The sequence below is a fragment of the Haliotis rufescens genome, unplaced genomic scaffold, assembly GCF_023055435.1.
Source record: "Haliotis rufescens isolate VD_foot unplaced genomic scaffold, xgHalRufe1.0.p SCAF_13, whole genome shotgun sequence".
Classification (NCBI taxonomy): Eukaryota; Metazoa; Mollusca; class Gastropoda; order Lepetellida; family Haliotidae; genus Haliotis; species Haliotis rufescens.
In genome coordinates this window covers 2,296,400-2,319,207 of record NW_025963813.1, presented here as the reverse complement: position 1 = coordinate 2,319,207, position 22,808 = coordinate 2,296,400, and the positions used below count along the sequence as shown (strand labels likewise).

Genomic DNA, 22,808 nt, shown 5'->3' with positions numbered 1-22,808 from the left:
CAAGTACAAAACACGTATCACTGCATTCCTTTTCAACCCAGAAGTTCATTATTCAGTACCCTTTACAATAAGTTGTTTTTCTTTTTATTTCAACCCTTTGAACATAATTTCAGTTGTATCAGAGAGTGTTTACTTTGTAAAGTGAGGTGAAATGGGGTTTAACGTCGCGTCCAAGATTATTGCACTTATATAGCGACGTGCATGTACGTGTGTGTGTGTGTTTGTGTGGCTGCTTGTACTAGTCCGGACCGATGCCGATTTATAGTGCTAGCTCACTGAGATAGCATGCCGCAGTTTAACATGAATACCCCACTCAGACACATTATGCTGACTCCGAGCCGACCAGTCCTTGTTTTAGCCCCTTAATGCCGAGCGCCAGACAGGGTAACAACAAGTACCATCATTTAATGTCTTTTGGTATGACGCGGCGGGGATCGAACCCCGGACCTTCCGCTCTCCGGGCGGACGCTCTACCACTAGACCATGGAGGCGGTCTACTTTGTAAAGTAAAACAATGTGGCGCAAAATGTAGACATTAACACTTTGGTAAAATGCACGTGTTTCATGCGTCGACAGCCCAAATCATAATCGAAGTGAAGCTGATATTCGAATCCGCAAGCAACGGATCCTTGCACATGTCAGGGGTGATAACTCTTCTCAGTGGTAAGTAAGAATACTGTGCCACATCTGTCCCCTTTGTAGGATTACATAAAGGCTGGGTATTAATAACGTAGCAAGTGTACTCGTTAGTAAACTGACATTGTATACACCTAGTCGCAAGTGGGAAAAAATTATTTAATATCTTCATCAATATTTTTCATAGATATGTTTCAGATTCCCTGGTCATTTGTACCGACAAGCACCTGTGACTTTCCCCGGTACACAAATCATCCCCAGGTAAATTGTGCTTACACGTGATACATGGAGGAGACACGTGCTGCTTCACCCAAAGCTCTGTTTTCATTTAAACCTTTTTCTACAGTAATCTCTGTTTGAATAGGCTATGCAAAGCTATCGCTTCCTTTTGAAACATCGTAACCGTGCCTTTACATAAAGAACCTACATTACATGTCGTACTCAACGTCGCATAATGTGACATATCACGTGACAGGCGACGTGACGAGATACACAGTCTGGAGTAGACGTGAATACACTTGGCATCTCGTACCAGAGAATCCCCAGTGATACCGTAGTCGTTGAAGGATGTTTATTTATTGAGAATATATATTCGGGTCAAACAAATATTTGTTTGCCTATCAAAGCGAAGATATTTGATTGCTAGAAGTGGCCCTAAGTTTGTCTATCGCCAGTTTGACGTTAGAAGTGTTGTGGAGATCATTTGGACAATATGACAGAGAAGTACGTTGTTCCTGAGGGAGGTAATGTTATATTTTATTTCTTTTGAAGTTCGTTATATCAGTTTTGTTTTAATGTTGCCGTAGGCTGTCCTTGTTGGAGGTAATATTTCATTTTATTACTTTTGAAGTTTGTGATATCACTTTTGTTTTAATGTTGTTGAAGGTTGTCCTTGTGGGAGGTCGTGTTTTATTTTATTTCTTTTGAAGTTCGTGACATCAGGTTTGTTTTATTGCTGGGGTAGGTTGTCCAAGTGAGAGGCCATGTTTTGTTTGGTTTCTTTAATTCGTGTTGTCGGTTGTTGTCGGTTGTTGTTGTTGTTATAACGTTTTGTTGTGCCGGGGTTTGTATGGAGACCAGATATTTTTTCAGCTACATCTGCAAACCAAGATATTATGTAGAATAAAACTATGAGCATAAATAAAACAAACATCTTGTAACAATGTATTTTATGTGGCACACAATTTCCATTAAAATCCAGAAGCTCACAGATTTGGTCTGCAGTTCTGGAGTGAGTTTATATACAGTTCTAGAGCAAGTTTATATACAGTTCTGGAGTAAGTTTATATAGAGGATTCATCACTCGTGTTTTTTAATATGGGAAATATCAACCGAGTCTTAGTTAATCGGTATTTGCCGAGCCTTTGGCGAGGCAAATACCGATTAACGGGACGAGGTTGATATTTCCCATATTAAAAAAACACTCGTGATGAATTCTATTTATCATTTTCACATTTTTGCTTCCAAATTAAGGAATAATTGCATTAAACATTAACATCAGCAACTTGTCGAAATCTTACGTATAGATCGTGCGTAGTGATACATGTTTTCCATAGCCATGTAAACCAAAATAAACAATTCGCTGAGAAAAAAAGTTCCTCGGATTATTTAAACAAAATACTTGAACAGACTTTTGCAGAATAATTGAAGCTTTAATAACGGTCACAACAACGATTCTGTGTAATCTGATTATATCTCTGGTGTAACTTCACTTATAATATATAGTTTCAAATCAAACCGCTCGCTCTTCCGGTTATCTAATTTGCATATCTAATTTGCATACTTATGTCATTGGGGTATGACATACATGTTTTTATGTCATAAGCTTATGTCATGGATAAACTTTTTAAGTTAAATGATAAATACAGTTCTGGAGTAAGTTTATATACAACCGGACCAAATTCCGCTCTCCGGGCAGACGCTCTACCACTAGACCACGGAGGCGGTCGCATGTTCATGAACGGCACACAATTTGGATGTTAGCGTGTTTCTTGGGAGCATGATACTTACACGCGTGTGTTTTAATGAGAACAGCATTCATTGATTGTTTTGCTCTCAGATAGTCAAAAACTCCAAAACCCGTTGATGAAACTTGCTATACAGAACAGTTTTGCGGTGAACTGGTGACTTTTACTGATTATCTATTTCATCATCGAACTAAAGGTATTCAATGACAATGAATCAAAAGTGGGGTATACGTAGCCAAACTTCATTTCCGAATTGAACTCTATTCTCCTGGTGACTCGAGCAATACATACATGTGTGTCCCCTTCATGTTTGTTAACACAACGACATAACAGTTGTTCAAAGAAGGGCGTGTTTATATACATAATCAGCTCAACGAAAACACGAAACATGCGACAAAAAAACATTGAAAAATAATGTCGGATTTTCCGAGTACATTTGTGGTGCAAAAGTTCGGTGACAATGACTACGAGACAACCGTAACTTCGACACGTCCGATTCGATACATCAGAGATTAAATAATGACGAAATAAGGAATACACAGGAACCAAGCTTGTACTTCAAACTTTGACTGTACGAGGGTTTCATGAATCACGGAATGTGGTTAATGTGAGGCCTGCATCACTTAGGGTTATTCTTCTTCCTGAAACTGACACATCGTCATACAACAGAAAGACGGCTCAAAGCGGCGTTATACCCCAAACTCTCTCACTTACTACTAATTGGTACGTTCTTGAAACTAACTGTGAAGTTTAACCACTAATACTCGTTTCCTTCCCCCCTGATCTATGCTCATGATATCAATCACTGGATTGTCTGGTCCAGACACGATTATTTACAGACCGCCGTCATATAGCTGGAATATTGCTGAGTGCGGCGTAAAACAACATACAAACCCTCCCCCCTGGTATCATCACTTTGCCATAATGATTTTGTTTTGGTTCTCTTCTTGTTCTTGTGAATTTTTTTAAAAAACCTAGCCCTTAAAGATATTGAGGCTCACCGGAAGACTATTTCCATCTTAATTGTTCTGATTTCTAAATGATACGGAGAAAGAGGAAATGTCAACATAGCTATCGACTAAAAACAGATTAGTCAGAGGCACGAGTCACCAGGAGATGTCAAAGGCCCGAGTGAGTGAGTGAGTGATTGAGTGAGTGAGTGAGTATGGTTTTACGCTGCTTTTAGCAATATTCCAGCAATATCACGGCGGGGGACCCCAGAAATGGGCTTCACACATTGTACCCATGTCGGGATTCGAACCCGGGTCTTCGGCGTGACGAGCGAACGCTTTAACCACTAGGCTACCCGACCGCCCCTGTCAAAGGTCCGAGAAAAGCCCACATCTCGTCATTACTTCACGTGTGACTATGTTTCTCCATCACCAGTGGATACTTACGGCGAGTGAGTGTTGCGTAACAATATTCAAGCTATATCATCGCTGGTTATGGTGGCCGAGGGGGGGGGGGGGGGGGGGGGGGGGCATAGCTTTCTGGCCTTCAATTCGGGCTGCATATCAAATAATGCCACATATAAGGCCAGTGTGCCAACTGAGGAAGACAACTGCCAAAACCACAAGTCAGTACTGACTCTAAAACCTGAAGACATATATTCATTCCTCTTTTGTACTTGATTCGAAAGCTCCATAAACATCATTGCAAAGAGAGATACATTGCTGGGTCGAGAAAATGTACCACCAAAACCCTGTCTCAAAGACTAACCGTAATCCTTAATACAATCAAGGAAGGACGTTCTTTCTATTCACAGAAAGTACTTGAGACAAGTGGAAATAATGACATGTGGATTCTCAAAAACTCAAAGGATTTGCTTGAGTTTTTGCAGTCTCAGAAAAGAGCCAGGTTCCATTCTGTGAAAACATTTGTTTTTTTGTGTGCACAACTATCCAACAGGACAAACTTAAGGAAAAACTTCATTCCTTGATCCAGGGGGCTTTTGTTACAGATCATGGGGAACACAGATACAGTAACGTATTTATATTCAGAGGTTCAGGACAATTTGTGAAATATGAAAGCAAATGCCATCTGAAGTTTACTGAGAAAACAATATGTGAAATGCTGGACTGCCTCATAGATAACATCTACGTAAAATTTGGGCTAAGACATTTAGGCATGAAGTAGGCATCCCCATGGGCACCAGTTGTGCTCCCCTTCCTGCGGATCTGTTGCTTTATGAATATGAATCTTATATTCTGTTCTGATTGGCAAAGTAAAAACAAGATGATTTGGCCAAGAAGTTTAATTTAAGCTTCAGGTATACCGATATCGTTCAATAACAATCAAGTCACTAATCCCTTTCCGCTGATTAACCCACTTGAACTAGACGTAATGGAGACCAGAGAGGCCGCCTCATCTGTTTCATATTTAGATCTATGCCTAAAGATTTAAAGACCAAACACTCTCCACAAGACTGTATGACAAGGGGGATGACTTCAACTTTCCAATAGTCAACATTCCCTTCGTGTCGAGCAATATTCCAGCAGCTCCAGCTGGTGTTTAATAGAATATTCTGATATTTCTATTGGATTGGAAAGGGTTTTGTCGCTTTATTTACGTATATACTTTTAATCGTATAGAAATACATAACACCCCTTTTGAGGCCAAGAGGGGATATTTCTTTTCCGCGATAAAGCAATAACATGGGACGAGAAAGCGATATGTGTATCGCTTTCTCGTCTCGTGGCGTCGCTTTCTCGTCTTGTGTTATCGGTTTCTCGTCTCTCGCTGCCGGAACTAAAGGCGTTAAAGCGATGTCCCCTCTCGGCCACAATACGAGCCCGGTCCTTTGATACTTAAACGCACTGCTCGATATTTCAAGTCATCCTTTCTTTCAATTAATGTGTCTTGTTACAGTTCCTGTATTTACATCCAAACGATGGATTCTGGCCTACACGGCCATCTTCGGCTTCTTCTTCCTCTACTGCGTCCGCACAAACATCAGCGTAGCCATCGTGTGTATGGTGAAGTCACAGCAGATGAACATCACGGCCGGCGGCAACCTCACGCAGGAGAACCTCTCAGATATGACTAAAAGCTGTGCTAATGAAGCATCTAAAACTTTTGATGTAAGTGATGATGATGATGATGATGGTGATGATGACACTGATGATGATGTAGACGCTCTCATAATCATAATAATATAATAAGTAGGGAATACGTTATTTCACATATCTTCGTTATTCTCATTGTAGCTACTGTAAGCAAGTTTATGGAGCTGTGTAGTCTTAATGATAAGCAACATCGTCATCAAAGCATTCACCTTGTAAAATCCTCATTATTATTTTATTTTTATTCAGCATACATTTTTCCAGTATTCCTATAAGTATAATGATCATCATCATTTTTGTTAATGGGAGCATAATTTCGGCTGACAAATGCCCTTCAACATTGTGTACTACCTCGACGAAGTCTCGCGCATTTAGAAACAAACAAGGCAACCAGGTTTGGAAAACGCCGACTGTTATTTAACCAGGGGAATAGGGTAGGGTTATAGGTCCCCAACCTTCTGCTTTTGAGCGCACATGGTGAAGGCACTGTACACAAGAGCCTGTGACAACATTGTAAATGTGTAAACATTGCAGGTCAACAGGCTGAATAACGACCTGGTCACAAGGCGGATAGAATCTCTACACTTGGCGCTTGCTTGCCTGGCGCTTTAGAGTGAGTGAGTTGGGTTTTACGCCACTTTCAACAGTATTCCAGTTATATCATGGCATAGCAGCTTGAGGTGGAAGGAAAGCCCAAAGTGATGCAAGTCTTAGGTGTTAACCACTTTTGTGAAACCCACGAGCACGGGTATGGTGTTGACAAACCTAGAAACATAATCAGGACGAACCGGGATTCGAACCCATGATCGTGGTTTCTGGCGTACCCAAGGGACGCAACTCTGCACAGCGAATTGCGGCGCCAAAGAAGACTGGGCACCCAGCTCCCCCCTGGCGCATTACATCGCTGACCTACATCGACCTGTATGAGCGGTATGTTCCCTGTTGGCCTGCATCCCGCCAACAGCCTTAAAACACCATGTCAGGGTCTTATGGTTGTGCATTCGTGGTCAAGCTGCCACTCTGTTACTTCCTGTAAGAGATGGACTGGACCAAGTAGTTGAAAAACAAATCCTAAAGTTCAGATGACGTCTATACGGAAAGTCGTGCACAAATACTACCAATGCTACAAGCGTATACCTCGCAACGTATTACAACGTTTTTTGAACATTTGAATGACCAAGTTCTACATTTTGACTTTGCCAATGTTTTATGGGTGAAATAAGAAACTAAATCCTTTTGCAATATGCAGAATAATTGACCGTGTTCATGGCAGAACTATTGACACATGAAGTGATATGAACTGTGTGAAGTAAGTGAAGCCATCTAGGCACTGGCTGCATGCCAACACGAGAATACTGGCAAGAAGACAACCCGTACGTGTGTGGCGAACACTGGCTGCATGCCAACACGAGAATACTGGCAAGAAGACAACCGGTACGTGTGTGGCGAACACTGGCTGCATGCCAACACGAGAATACTGGCAAGAAGACAACCCGTACGTGTGTGGCGAACACTGGCTGCATGCCAACACGAGAATACTGGCAAGACGACAACCCGTACGTGTGTGGCGAACACTGGCTGCATGCCAACACGAGAATACAGGCAAGACGACAACCCGTACGTGTGTGGCGAACACAACACTGGCTGCATGCCAACACGAGAATACTGGCAAGACGACAACCTGCACGTGTGTGGCGAACACAACACTGGCTGCATGCCAACACGAGAATACTGGCAAGACGACAACCTGCACGTGTGTGGCGAACACAAAACTGGCTGCATGCCAACACGAGAATACTGGCAAGACGACAACCTGCACGTGTGTGGCGAACACAACACTGGCGCATGCCAACACGAGAATACTGGCAAGACGACAACCTGCACGTGTGTGGCGAACACAACACTGGCTGCATGCCAACACGAGAATACTGGCAAGACGACAACCTGCACGTGTGTGGCGAACACAACACTGGCTGCATGCCAACACGAGAATACTGGCAAGACGACAACCTGCACGTGTGTGGCGAACACAACACTGGCTGCATGCCAACACGAGAATACTGGCAAGACGACAACCTGCACGTGTGTGGCGAACACTGGCTGCATGCCAACACGAGAATACTGGCAAGACGACAACCTGCACGTGTGTGGCGAACACAACACTGGCGCATGACAACACGAGAATACTGGCAAGACGACAACCGGTACGTGTTTGGCGAACACTGGCTGCATGCCAACACGAGAATACAGGCAAGAAGACAACCTGCACGTGTGTGGCGAACACAACACTGGCTGCATGCCAACACGAGAATACAGGCAAGAAGACAACCTGTACGTGTGTGGCGAACACTGGCTGCATGCCAACACGAGAATACTGGCAAGAAGACAACCGGTACGTGTGTGGCGAACACTGGCTGCATGCCAACACGAGAATACTGGCAAGACGACAACCGGTACGTGTGTGGCGAACACAACACTGGCGCATGACAATACCACGTGTTGGCAAATCAGAAGCGTAAGCCGACCTCAAGCAAACAGTCTCGCTCTCACAACAGGATTTGACAATATCACTGGTGTGTCGTGACTTTTAGAGCTGTTGCTAATGTTTTTGTGAACCAAGGTGGTCTCTATTACTATAAACACAATATTGCAAAGATTTAACGCGTCACAATGGTTCAATACTCCTGATGTCTTCAGGACACGACCAGTACAATTTCTACAGTCTCTCGTTTTCCGCTTTTTCTCTTGTTTGTTCCTTTCAGGCCATGGTCAAAACGAAATTATCTTGTACGCGCTTTCAAATTAAAATCAAAACAAATTCGAAATTATCTTGCACAGTGCTTTCAATTTATGATCAAAACAAATTCTTAATTATCTTGTATACCACTTTCAGTTTATGATCAACGCAAAATTTAAATTATCTTGTTTGTCGCTTTCAATTTATATATTAATCAAAACAAATTCGAAATAATCTTGTACGCCGCTTTCAATTTGTGATCAGAACATATTTTTAATTATCGCCAATACCTCTTCTATATTCGGGTCATACTGGAAACTACTTTTAAGGAGCAATTCAATTTTTAAAGTATTTGTATGTACAAAGAAAGTCCTGTCTCTCTCTCAATTCTTGTATTATTTGGTCTTTCAGACAACAGAGTTTGAGTGGGACAAGTCTACACAGTCGGCCATCTTGTCGTCGTTCTTCTATGGCTACTTTATCCTGCAGATACCAGGAGGGTGGTTGGCGGGACGGTTTGGGGGAAAGAAGGTCATTGGCTCTATGTTTGTGGTCAATGCCTTGACCACCCTCCTGGTGCCGGTATGTGCAAGGTTGGACTACAGACTCGTCATGGCGCTGAGAATACTACTTGGTATATCATCGGTACGTGTTATTTGAGCGAGCATTAATTGAAGCTGCTTTGCATGTCTTTCAGAGTGGGTTAAGTCAGTGCGTGATGTTGTCATTGGTAGGATGCACAAACTGAAAAAAGAGGATACAGAGAAGGAACAAATCCAGTCAAAATCATGCTCCCCGACTTGAAAAAGTTTGAAGTTGTTTCCGCTGACAAGGCCTCAACTAACATAACAATTATATGTTAGCATCACTATATTAATTGTTAGGTCAAAGAACTTGGTATAAGTGACATTTCAAATAAAAAAAAATTCTCTTCACGGGTTCGCTGATACGCAGTGATAGTACTGAATTACGACAACAGTCATTAACCGCTTGGTAACAATGATGGTAACAGCTGCATGGAAACAATGGTGGTAACAATGACACAGATCTGGATCACGTGTGATGACATCAATATTACAAATATAACAAAGGCATGTAAACTTAAACCGATTTTTTAGTTGATTATGCGTCGCATGAGTTACAAAAAATACATCTTCCCGAGGCAAGGGAGTTAACTGACTATAAAAGTCGAGTTTTCACCCTTGCCAAACTAGGCTGCAATTATGAGGGTATATTTTGGCTGGACTAACGAGTCTATGCATCGTCCAGTCAAAATCGGGTTACGATCAACATCCGGTTCGTAAACAGATTTCTGTCGATTGCAGGATATGCAAAACATGTGTACCGTCAACTGGGCGTCAACAGATATTTTCCAAATGTCTTCGTGTTTTTTTATCAGGGTGCTCACGTGATTTGATGCACTTCGCGAAGTTAGACCAGTTTTATTTCAAAATAGATCTTGATTTTTTATCAGATCGTCTTGACTGGGCGCCGCCATTTTGTTTGAAGCATATGCAAGTGATATGAGAGGTGGATCTGATTGTAACCACCAGGGGCGCCCCGATCGACCCCAGAAATTCCAGCCTAGTTCGGCAAGGGTGGAAACTGGACATTTACAGTCAGTTAACACCCATGCCTCGGAAAGATGCAAAAAATGTGTCCGATGCAATTTCCGTAGCAACATTTAACAACATCGTTAACATGCATCAACACACGATATCTCGCCAATATTTCGTGGTTGCGTTTCAAGTGAATAATTGACTTGTCCTTGCATGTGTTTGTGACGGGTGCGACCAGTGGAGCAGCATACGCTCACTTGTTCGCGACATGCTGGTGATATAGTCGGAATCGTACAATGGGTTCTCCTCTTCGGAGATATTTCTCATGCTTATGGAAACGTTATTTTGTCGCTTTATACATTATATTCAACCTCGTTCGAACGGACCCCGTTTTTATCTGAAAACGTATAGGAATACACTTTTCCGCACCCGTGACATTTATTCATCCGGACGGTTCTCTGATCATTGACTTTATATGTCGTATTCCTCTAACGAGGTGTCTGTTTAGTCTGTTACATATCCAGCCATGCAGACCATGTGGGGGGTGTGGGCCCCGCCCCTTGAGAGAAGCAGACTGGCATCTTTTACCTACTCAGGTAAATATTTTACCAAATTGGCCCGATGACAAGAAAAAGCAAAATACCTTTTTGTTATTGAACTACTAGTGTATATTGTCAAATGCGTGTTACAATATTTTACATATAGTCAGCCCGGAGTCAGTATACAATGGCTGAGTGGAGTATCCTTCTCAATGGGGTAGCACTGTAAAACCAGCTCTGTGTTCACCTACATACATGTTCTGTACTCTGCAGGTTCTCTGATCGGCAACATCTTCACGTTCTCTGCATCCGGTCTTCTTTGTGAATACGGCTTTGACAACGGTTGGGGGTCAATATTCTACATAATAGGTAAGGGGTATGATAGAAGATGTATTACACAGAATTAGTGTTTGTGACAACGCCTCCAGAACAAGTGTGTGAATGTTGCTTAACGCCGCAGACAGTGATATTAACTACATCATGACAATCAGAACCGAACAAATCGGTGAATGACAACCTGGACAACTTAGCAAGACGCGCTTAGCCAAGTCGGCGAACTTGACCACTTTGACAGGACAGGTATGACACGATGCTGGCTCGGGATGCAGGATCTCCCTGTACCCTTGTAGTAGTTGTGGTACTAGTTGTACCCCTGGTAGTAGTAGTAGTAGTAGTATGAGGTATGAATCGAAAAACTGATGTGCAAACTGTATGAATCGGTTTTTCGATTCATAGAGAAAGAACAACAACTTTTCACAGGCAATCTTTGGGGGTCAATATTCTACATAAAAGGTAAGGGGTATGATAGAAGATGTATTACACAGAATTAGTGTTTATGTCAACGCCTCCAGAACAAGTGAGTGAATGCTGCTTAACGCCGCAGACAGTGATATTAACTACATCATGACAATCAGAACCGAACAAATCGGTGAATGACAACCTGGACAACTTAGCAAGACGCGCTTAGCCAAGTCGGCGAACTTGACCACTTTGACAGGACATGTATGATACGATGCTGGCTCAGGATGCTCAGGAGGCAGGATCTCCCTGTACCCTTGTAGTAGTTGTGGTACTAGTTGTGTCCCTGATAGTAGTAGTAGTAGTGGTTGTGGTGGTGGTGGTGGTGGTAGTAGTAGAAGCAGGGGTAGAAATAGTAGTAGTGGAAGCAGAAGTAGACGTAGTACTACTAGTAGTTGTAGCAGAAGTAGCATTAACAAAAGTAGTAGCAGTGGTAGTAGTCGTCGTCGTCGTAGTAGTAGTAGTAGTACTACTAGTAGTGGTAGAAGTAGTAGTAGGAGTAGTAGTACTAGTAGTGGTAGTAGTAGTAGTAGTAGAAGTTTTGAATGTGAAATGAGCATTAAAAAGATTGACTCTGTAGTTTGTTTGTTTGTTGTGTGTGTTTAATTAAAAAAAGAATTTTTATTTATTTTTTTTTTATTTTTTTTTATTTTTTTTTCTTTGGGGGGGGGGGGGGGGGGGGGGGGTCATTGAGGTATGAATCGAAAAACTGATGTGCAAACTGTATATGAATCGGTTTTTCGATTCATAGAGAAAGAACAACAACTTTTCACAGGCAATCTTTACAATTAAATTTGACGTCGATAACACGTGTTATGTACATTAGATTAATGAAAAACAGTCTGAGAGAGATTGGTAAACATTCCAGGCGTAGGGATGAATACATAATGTTGCGTGACACGAATCAGGTGTTTAATATATGCATATAACTTGACGCGCCCACAAAGGCAGCAGCCAATCAACAGAGAGAAGCATCAAACAAAAGTTCAAAGGACCTGTCAATCAAGGTATGGGCGTGAAGAACGACAGATTGTAACTACCCGGAACAAATATATGTCATGTCAGTGAGAAGACGAGGGACATAGAAGGGACATAACTTCGCAGTAGCCACTGGTAGCGCTATGATCGAGCCCAGAAATTCCAGCCTTGTTCGGCAAAGGTGGAAACTGGACATTTACAGTGAGTTAACTCCGATGCCTGGGGAAGATGGACGCCTTGCAAAAACGACAAAGCAGCCATATCACGCTCTAGGAGACCAACGATGACTGAACGTTGGCAAGGCACACCAGTTTTAGAATACATGGTGTCGGTGTTGCTTCACAGTGGCATTTTCAAACTTCTACATATCCTAAACGATAACTGAAAATAAAGCGCATGTTAAAGGTTTTGCGTGTACAAACAACAGATTTGCTAAGCAGCATCTAAAAATATAAAAATATTGAATTTAGAGATTGACTTTCATATCTGAAAATGAATGAAACCAATCTTTAAGCAAACAAAAATGTCAGAAGACAGTTAATCATTTTAATAAATTGAGGTTTGAAATATATGCTACAAAGTAATACAAATTACCCCCAACGTATCGTTCTGTGTATAAAAACTACCTGTCAAAAGATCTTGTACACTATAAACTCACACTTCACTTTGTTCATTACTGTGTACTAGGTCCTTGAGACGTCATGTGCACGTCACCAGTTGTGAGACACTCATTGATGCATGTAATATCGCCTGTGAAACCCGTATCCTATACATCACCATTGAATACCATTTCTGATATGTTTCATGTTTAACCACCGTCAAACATGGGTGAATACTTTCATTGCCCGGTAGTTTATGTTCTAAATTATTCATCAATGCCATGGAATTATTGCAAAACATGTTTACTGACTGTGTGAAACTTCAAGTTGAAACTGAAGGCCGTTTGAGCTGAAGACACGCTTGTTCTCTCCACTGTCTAGGCACTGGCACGTTGCTGTGGGCTGGCCTATGGATGTTCGTTGTTGCTGACACTCCGTCCGAACACCCGACTATAACCAAGCTTGAGCAGCGCTACATCATCGACAGCATAGGAGATAAGGATGGGAAGGTGAGAGATGGATACTGAACTAAAAAGTCAGGGCTCATATTTTTTATATATTATTTTGGTAGTGAAGACTGAGGTTGTTTAATGTGTTCGGAAAATGTGAATATTTAATGGCCCTAAACTCATTTTGATCAGTATATACATCAAGTGAGTATCTGCTCAAATCATTGTAAATTCACAGAAACAGGCAAACGCATATATCTGCGTGTGGCATATGAATAATGATAGACGGAAAGTTCAACTCCTCACTGTCCCTCAGTCGTGCTAAGTAGGCGACAATACTCTTTCCAAAGCAACGCTGGTCTTGAGTTGTAATCCCGATTATGATCCTCGGTTTTTTGTCAGCACCAAGCCTGTGCCAGTGGGTTGCACCAAACCGAATAATGCCGTGTATAGCTTTGGATTCATACTGACTCTGTGCGACAGGTTCTCTCTACTCCCTGGAAGAAGCTGTTTCTGTGCCGAGCCAACTGGTCCTGTTTGGCAGCTCACTTCTGCAACAACTGGATGCACTACACTCTCATGACCAGCCTGCCCACGTTCATGAAGGCCGTACTCAAGTTCGACATCAAGACGGTATTTCATCCACCCATCCATCCACTACCCACCAAACCATCATACATCCATTCATCATCCACCAAACCATCATACATTCATCAACCATCCACCAAACCACCATACATCCATCCATCATCCACCAAACCATCATTCACCATCCACCAAACCTTCATGCATCCATCCATCATCCACCACCCACCAAACCATCATCTATCCATCATCCACCAAACCATCATCCATCATCCACCAAACCATCCTACATCATCCATCATCCACCAAACATCATCCATCCATCATCCATCAAACCATCATACATCCATCCATCATCCACCAAACTTTCACCCATCCATCCATCATCCATCAAACCATCTCCCATCCTTCCATCACCCACCAAACCATCATACATCTATTCATCATCCACCAAACCATCATACACCCATCCATCCACAATCCACCAAACCATCATCCATCCATCCTCCACTAAACTATCATACATCTATTCTCCAACCACAAACCATCATCCATCCATCCACCATCCACCAAATCATCATACATCCATCAATCATCCACCAAACCATCACCAATCCATCCATCATCCTTCATCCATCAAACCATCACCAATCCATCCATCATCGACCAAACCTTCATGCATCCATCCATCATCCACCATCCACCAAACCATCATGCATCCATCCATCATCCACCATCCACCAAACCATCATGCATCCATCCATCATCCACCATCCACCAAACCATCATTCATCCATCCATCATCCACCAAACCATCATCCATCCATCCATCATCCACCAAACCATCATACATTCATCCATCATCCACCAAACCATCATCCATCCATCCATCATCCACCAAACCACCATCCATCCATCCATCATCCACCAAACCATCATACATCCATCCATCATCCACCAAACCATCATCCATCCATCCATCATCCACCAAACCATCATACATTCATCCACCATCCACCAAACCATCATACATCCATCCATCATCCACCAAACCATCATACATCCATCCATCATCCACCAAACCATCATCCATCCATCCATCATCCACCAAACCATCATCCATCATCCACCAAACCATCATACATGCATCCATCATCCACCAAACCATCATACATCCATCCATCATCCATCCATCAATCATACATCCATTCATCGTCCACAAAACCACCATACGTCCACCATCTACCAAACCATCATCCACCATCCACCACCCACCAAACCATCATACATCCACCCACCATTTACCAAACCATCATCCATCCATCATCCACCAAACCATCATACATGCATCCATCATCCACCAAACCATCATACATGCATCCATCATCCACCAAACCATCATACATGCATCCATCATCCACCAAACCATCATACATGCATCCATCATCCACCAAACCATCATACATCCACCCACCATTTACCAAACCATCTACATCCATCCATCATCCACCACCAACCAAACCATCATCCATCCATCATCCACCAAACCATCATACATCCACCCACCATTTACCAAACCAGCATACATCCACCCACCATTTACCAAACCATCATACATGCATCCATCATCCACCAAACCATCATACATGCATCCATCATCCACCACCCACCAAACCATCATACACCCATCATACATCCACCCATCATCCTTCCATCGATTCTCCCATCATTCATCCACTACCCACCAAACCATCATATATCCACCCATCATCCATCAAACCATCATCCTTCCATCCATTCTCCCATCATTCATCCACCATCCATCAAACCATCATGCATACATCCATAACCCATCATTTGTCTACCACCCATCCATCCATCATCCATCCATCTATTTATTCAGCATTCATGACGCATCATCAACTTGTCCAATATTACCCATGTATGATTCAATCTACGTGGAAGCTCTGACATAACTCAATTTTCATGTGCCTCGATATATCTATGTAATAGTAAAAACTGGTTCAGTTGGAGATATTTACAATTTCTATTGGCCTTTGCTCCAGGTGCACACATATTGGAGTCATTTATACCATTGTTTCTATGTGGACGTCTCCAAAGTATAACCGGTTCTCGGCACATGGTCCCAGAGGTCGGTAAAGAATGAACAATAATTATTTCCCACTTATGTTAAGTGCTTGCTGAACACGAATACCCCCAAAATAAAATATATCATTCGGTCTAAAAACACCAATAACACTACGCGGTAACTGTCTTGGTTCACCATAATAGCAATCAAAGTATGTTATAACGGCCTGATACATCCAGTTTGTATCCCCATCTATTCAGAACGGGTTACTATCAGCTGTTCCCTACATCGCCATGGTGGTGGTGTCTATTGCTGGTGGCCACGTGGCAGACTGGCTCAGGAAGAACTATCTCTCTACAAGATTTGTCCGACGATCTTTCCAATCTATTTGTAAGTTATTCCTAACATTAACCTTTAATTTCCAATTGTATTTTGTTTAGAATTATTGAAAATTAAAAAAAATAATTAAAGCCATGTTACGAAATAACTTCTATAAAGGAGGGATTTAATCTTAGATATAGAAGGGCATTGATATTCACAAGCAAAATCACAACAAATTAATGTACCGAAGTTAGCTAGGCAGAGTTGCGTCCCTTAGCCGTGACAGGATCTGCTCCAAATCAGCACCATTACCATTCTGAATGTTTTCACCGGACTGGTAAAAATGTCTAATTCACTAACAAAGAATACTATGCATAAATTCAGACCAGCACACATAAGCGAACGTAAACGAGCGTATGCACGCCAGAAAGCAAGCAAACACGTTAACGTGAACATGTTCTAAAGGTATTCACACGCGCATAATGAGCACGCACTCAATTTGTCGAGAGTTTCAGTGTTTCCAAGTTTTATGTAACTTACTCAGATGTTTTATTTGTTAAAAAAGATTACCATTACAATTGGATAAATACTTACTTGGTTAGGGGCGATAGTGTAGCCTTGTGGTTAAAGCGTTCGTTATGCCGAAGACCCGGGTTCGTTTCCCCACATGGGTACAATGTGTGAAGACAATTTCTGGTGTCCTCCGTCGTGATATTGCTGGACTATTGCTTACAGCGGCGTAAAACTATAGTCACTCGTTAACATAATTGGTTGAGCAATTGGTTTAAATTGAACTGTTCTTTATTTGCACTTTTAAAAAATGTGGCAAATGCAAACTTCGTGATAAAGGTACAAAATTCCATAGGAAAGCCAAAGTTGGGACCGAACCAATGTTCGAGATAACATTATGAATAATTATCTCGAATTCGAGATAAGCGGGCAAATTTGTGTATTTATGTAGTAGAGACCGGATAAAATGTCTCAATTCGAGATAACGGAGTTTGGGATAACGAGGTCCGACTGTACAGTGCAGCTTGTCTTATCACGTGGGACCTGTCTTTGGGGCCAAACAAACGACCAGGGTTGGGCCTTGTATTATTTTACGAGAAATAAACACGGAAAAAATAATTGTTTGGCTCAGTGTCGCTGCCGCCATGTTTCAGCATTTCTGGGCAGCGCGGCTTGTCTGGTCGGTGTGGGGTTTGTGACGTGTGAGAACAGATACGTGGCCGTAGCTCTCCTCACGACGGCTGTGGGTCTGGAGGGACTGGTCAACTCAGGCTTCATGGTCAACACCATCGACTTCGCCCCGAGGTAACGTGTTCAGCACGGACGACAATACTAGCAGTGCTAACATACACTAATATTCCATACACGTCAAATCAAACGTCCATCCTCAATTATCAAGGGTATTATGTCTTCATTCTATTATAATATATACCCTGGAGCCGTTCACCAACACGTTTGTTTGAAATTACTGGTCTAACCAAACTGGCGATATCCGCAGTTTTCGATAAAATATAAAACATGTGAAATAAATAAAACAATGTGTTCAAAATGAACTAATAGCATTCAAAATTAGAAGCAAATTCAACATGACAAAATGTGTTTTGATATAATAAATGCTTTTGATAGTGTTGAAACACAGAAATGAAAATTATTTTCATGCAAACGAGAGAACAGCATGTTTTAGTCAGCGACAACTATTATATTCTCATGAGGTCACTGACTAATGGGGTATGATAGGGACTAATCCATTTTACCACTTGGGAAACAAGCATTGGATTGTGGGAAAACTCAACCGGAAACCTGAGGAAAATCTAGACTTGCTTCATTTGGGGCTTTTGCAGTACAGAAAGGGTTGGGCGGAAGGGAAAATAATATGGTTCAGGGACTGTGAGACAACTATTTTCCATCTAAACGCTCATTGATAACTGTCTTCGTTTTTTGTTTGACAACTTGTATATAACGAAAGCTCTGTCATCTTTGCTAAAAATTGGAACTGAATAAAACTGACAGAACATGTAAACATAGTTAACATAGTAAACATAGTAAACATAGTAAACACTTTGTCTCGTACAAGCAGGTACAACTCAGAGGATCAGTGCAATAAAGTCTGGAATAGTCTTCTGAAAAACGAATGTCTAAGGATGTACATGTGGATATACCCAGTACGTGTATGCACAGTCCAATCAAAATCGCGCAATGAAATCGAAATCCTGTTCGTAAACTGTCAATCAGATTTCAATTGATTGCAGGATGTGCAATACATGTGCACCGCCAACTCGTTGTCAACAGATATTTTCCAAATCTTTTCATGTTTTTAATCAAGGTGTTCACGTGATTTGATGCACTTCGCGATGTAAGACCTGTTTTATCACAATATAGATCTTGATTATCGATCAGATCGTCTTGAATGGGCGCCGCCATTTTATTTGAAGCAAATGCAAGTGATACGAGAGGTGGAATCTGATTATTCCATGGAGGGACATAACTCGTATCGTAATAGCCACTGGTGGCGCTACGATCGAGCCCAGCCTTGTTTAAAGTCAGTTAACTCTCTTGCCTGGGGAAGTTGCACCTCATCTGACGTCATTTATTATCCTGGCAAAAACTGTTATTCGCTTCCTGCTATATATGATCACTTGACTATTCTGCTGTCCTCATTATTCAAGCGTCACTTTCTACAGTGATTCTATTTGCTGTATGTGTCTGATGACTGGATCACGCCGCTATTAGCAATATTCCAGGGAAATCACGAGGGACACCAGAAACGGGATTCACACGTTGTATCCATGGGACGTCCAACCCGGGTATTCGGTGTGACAAGCAAACGCTCTAACCACTAGGTAACCTCACCACATCTTTGATCTGTGGATTTATGGGTGTTGACACCAAACAAAGAATACCTGGGTTGGAATGGCTGAGTCAGATTGACATATATAAAAGTAAAATACCATTCCAAATACTTCAGTGAATATCGTCTCCATTTTTATCATGAAAAATACCCTGGATATCTTCTCTGCAATTGTTTCTTTACAGTAAAACAGTCCTACAATCTAATGTCACGCATGGTAGTTACTGACGGGGGGCACGGGTGGCCCAGTCGTCTAAGACGCCGCGATTTGCTGTGCAGAGTTGCGTCCCTTGGGCACTCCAGAAACCTATGGTTGTGGGCTCGAATCCCGGTTCGCCCCGATAATGTTTCTAGGTTTGTCAGCACCATACCCGTGCTCGTGGGTTTCACCGAAGTGTTAAACGTCAAAGACCTGCAACACCCACCCGTGCCCCTGCTAAACCCCGAGTAACTGGAGTCGAACGCAGAAGCAATGTAATTATAACTAGATCAGTGTTCTGAGTGTGTAGACGACTGCAATTACGCTTGTGTTCCAAATAGTTCAGGTCGTAAACATAGCAGAAGCAACTTCAGGTGTCATGATACAATTAACATCACTGACACTCAAACGAAAATTGCTGTATTGCAGATATGCGGGGCTTCTCTTCGGGATTAACAACACGATATCGACAATACCAGGAATGCTGGCGCCCCTCGTCGCCGGTGCGTTGACCCCCAATGTAAGTACCCGGATTTCAGTGTTGACGCCCAATGTAGGTGCCGGGATTTCAGTGTTTACGCCCAATGTAAGTACCCGGATTTCAGTGTTGACGCCCAATGTAAGTGCCCGGATTTCAGTGTTGACGCCCAATGTAAGTGCCCGGATTTAAATGTTGACGCCCAATGTAAGTACCCGGATTTCAGTGTTGACCCCCAATGTAAGTACCCGGATTTCAGTGTTGACGCCCAATGTATGTACCCGGATTTCAGTGTTGACGCCCAATGTAAGTGCCCGGATTTCAGTGTTGACGCCCAATGTAAGTGCCCGGATTTAAGTGTTGACGCCCAATGTAAGTACCCAGATTTCAGTGTTGACCCCCAATGTATGTACCCGGATTTCAGTGTTGACGCCCAATGTAAGTGCCCGGATTTAAGTGTTGACGCCCAATGTAAGTACCCAGATTTCAGTGTTGACGCCCAATGTATGTACCCGGATTTCAGTGTTGACGCCCAATGTAAGTGCCCGGATTTAAGTGTTGACGCCCAATGTAAGTACCCAGATTTCAGTGTTGACCCCCAATGTAAATAAAGAAACGTCAACGCCAGAGAATAACCAGTCTCGGTAACACGATGAACAGGTGGACAGATTGGGCGAAATGGCAAAATAGCGGTGAAAAATATATGAATGGATCACTGAAAATCAGTGATGACACTACGTCTTAGACCCAATGTAAATACCCGTATGTCAGTGTTGACCTCTAAAGTGATGATTATTATTATTAATATTATTATTATTGCGATATAATTGCGATTGTAGGACACACCTGAAGAATGGAGGAACGTGTTCTACGTATGTGCAGGCTTGATATTCCTGGCAGCTCTGGTGTTCGGGTTTACTGCTCAGACCGACTTGGAGCCGTGGGCACGTGCAGCTGACTCAGAAAGCACTGTGGCTCACCCTACACCTATCAAGAAACTCCCCGAAGAAAACGGCGTCGAACCCAAACTAAACAAATTATCTATAATTTGCAGTGAACGTCTTTGAACACACATCGTGTTGTAAATCTATTCATTATTTTGAATGGAGACTCGTTTTACTCGCTTACCAAAGTCAAGTCAGTCTCGAACATATATCGAATTATCGATCGTTCGAGACGTGTGGGATTCTAGGATTCAGATAAATGTATGATTTTAATTATATGGAACAATTTGCCTACGTTGACTTCGAATAAAGCTGACAAATATTCAGATCAATAAAGCATTATGGGACCGGCACCATGAAGTTACATGTTTTACGTTATAAACGATAACAAATGTTCATAATGTCGAAGATTAATGCTTCGTCCATCAAACAACTCATCGTCGTAACAACGTCGCTGTATATGAGTGATTTCGTGTATCAACTGTTCACTTTCTCACAAGGGATTCCCCGTGCTATCGTGTCAGTGCAGCGGTCTGCAACATTTCAAACAATGTCTAAAAATAGGGAAAGGAACCAAAAGAGTTTTATCAATAAAATAATAAAACAAACTGACGTAAAAAGGAGAATATTTTATTGCGGCACGAGCAGAGCGCACCATATGATGTCTTTGCAGTCTTTGCAGATATCCTCCGAACTCCGGTTTCGTCGCTCGGCCTAACTTCGGTCAGCTCGATCATTCGTTCGTGTAAATCTGGGGGGGGGGGGGGGGACGTAAAAGCGCGATCTAATATATACGTTTACAGGAGAAGCAATTTTTCTTTGAAATGGCAGATGGCGCGTGTAGGCTAATGATACAGAGAAAAGCGTTTGTTTTCGTACTGAACACACCAGCTGCACAGAATGGTGTTCGCCTTTGAATCGGTTTACCTGGATCACTGACTTACATTACAGCAATATTAATTACGAAATACATTCTCCTTTGGTGTTATAATCAGCACCTGTTAAAAAAAAACCCATCAAAGTAGTACGAATCGTTAATTGACTTCTACTGTGGAATGCATTTCTGATATTAAAGGATATTGTAAATATTTTCCTTGTCATGCAATTGTGACAATGTCCATCGGAACTCATTGAATTTCAAGTTAGATGTTGCACACAAAACATAAGAACAATCCTTCAGATATTATTCTGGTAAGAATATATATCCAGGTGTTTTACGATTTCGTAATTAAACATTTTACATTAAATCGTAATTAAATACTTTACGGTTTATACGGAAAAATTACATTTTGTCGTTAATGTACTCTGATGACGTCATACTAACAGACTTTCAGGAGAGAAAAAAGACGTTCTGTTTTTTGTTGGGGTACAGTACTTTTCAAAACAAACGTCCCATCGATTACAACTCCGATTTATAATTTAATTTCAGCAAGACAACTCAGCATCTTTGGTTTTGTAAATATATGGCATTTAAACAAACCCTCAAAATAACTTTGCAATATTTTCATGATATAAATGTCGGGTATTTTTTCCATATGTTATATGTCAAGGGGAGGTAACTCCCAATGACGCGTCGATGTCTTCTGTGAATATATTAACTTTTATCAATTATTAACAATTATCCTTTGTTTTACTTTATCCGACAAAACTGGAAGGAATGTACTCAATATGTCCCTCCCACATGTTTGTGGCGATTTGATCCAGGTTTTAACGTTGGAACGTATTCCATCAACATGTAATTCCACCATGGATCACTTTACAAACGGAGGGTTATATACCGAGTGCTTCGACAGCGTCCAGTCACAGTAATCTGGATGATGTCCATCAGCCCAGATGACGAAGATGTGGGTGGGCGGATGTTCATAATAACATCAAAACAAAATATGAGCATTAAATACTTTATTTCACACAACAATGACTTAGACAGATGAGGAATGAACATACACATATTTTTTTTACATAAAGTTTAACGAGATAAACAGAACGTGCATTGCGCCGACAAGCCACGAAT

At 41.8% G+C, this 22,808-nt stretch overlaps 1 protein-coding gene across 1 annotated transcript; it reads left to right on the top strand.

Moving 5' to 3' along the window:
- The first annotated feature begins 1,176 nt into the window (after positions 1 to 1,176).
- LOC124115493 (uncharacterized transporter slc-17.2-like) lies at positions 1,177 to 21,353 on the top strand. Its single transcript, XM_046476505.2, has 11 exons — positions 1,177 to 1,379; positions 5,472 to 5,683; positions 8,814 to 9,047; positions 10,470 to 10,557; positions 10,774 to 10,869; positions 13,257 to 13,384; positions 13,808 to 13,957; positions 16,259 to 16,388; positions 17,483 to 17,633; positions 19,805 to 19,895; positions 20,693 to 21,353. Exons 1-11 carry the CDS (start codon positions 1,349 to 1,351, stop codon positions 20,918 to 20,920), a joined length of 1,539 nt encoding a protein of 512 aa, XP_046332461.1. The 5' UTR covers positions 1,177 to 1,348; the 3' UTR covers positions 20,921 to 21,353.
- The last annotated feature ends 1,455 nt before the right edge of the window (positions 21,354 to 22,808 follow it).

Coding starts and splice junctions, on each gene's coding strand:
- LOC124115493 (XM_046476505.2), top strand. CDS start 1,349: ATGACAGAGAAGTACGTTGTTCCTGAGGGAG. Junction 1,380..5,471: donor GTACGTTGTTCCTGAGGGAG/GTAATGTTATAT, acceptor GTCTTGTTACAG/TTCCTGTATTTACATCCAAA. Junction 9,048..10,469: donor TACTACTTGGTATATCATCG/GTACGTGTTATT, acceptor GTGTCTGTTTAG/TCTGTTACATATCCAGCCAT.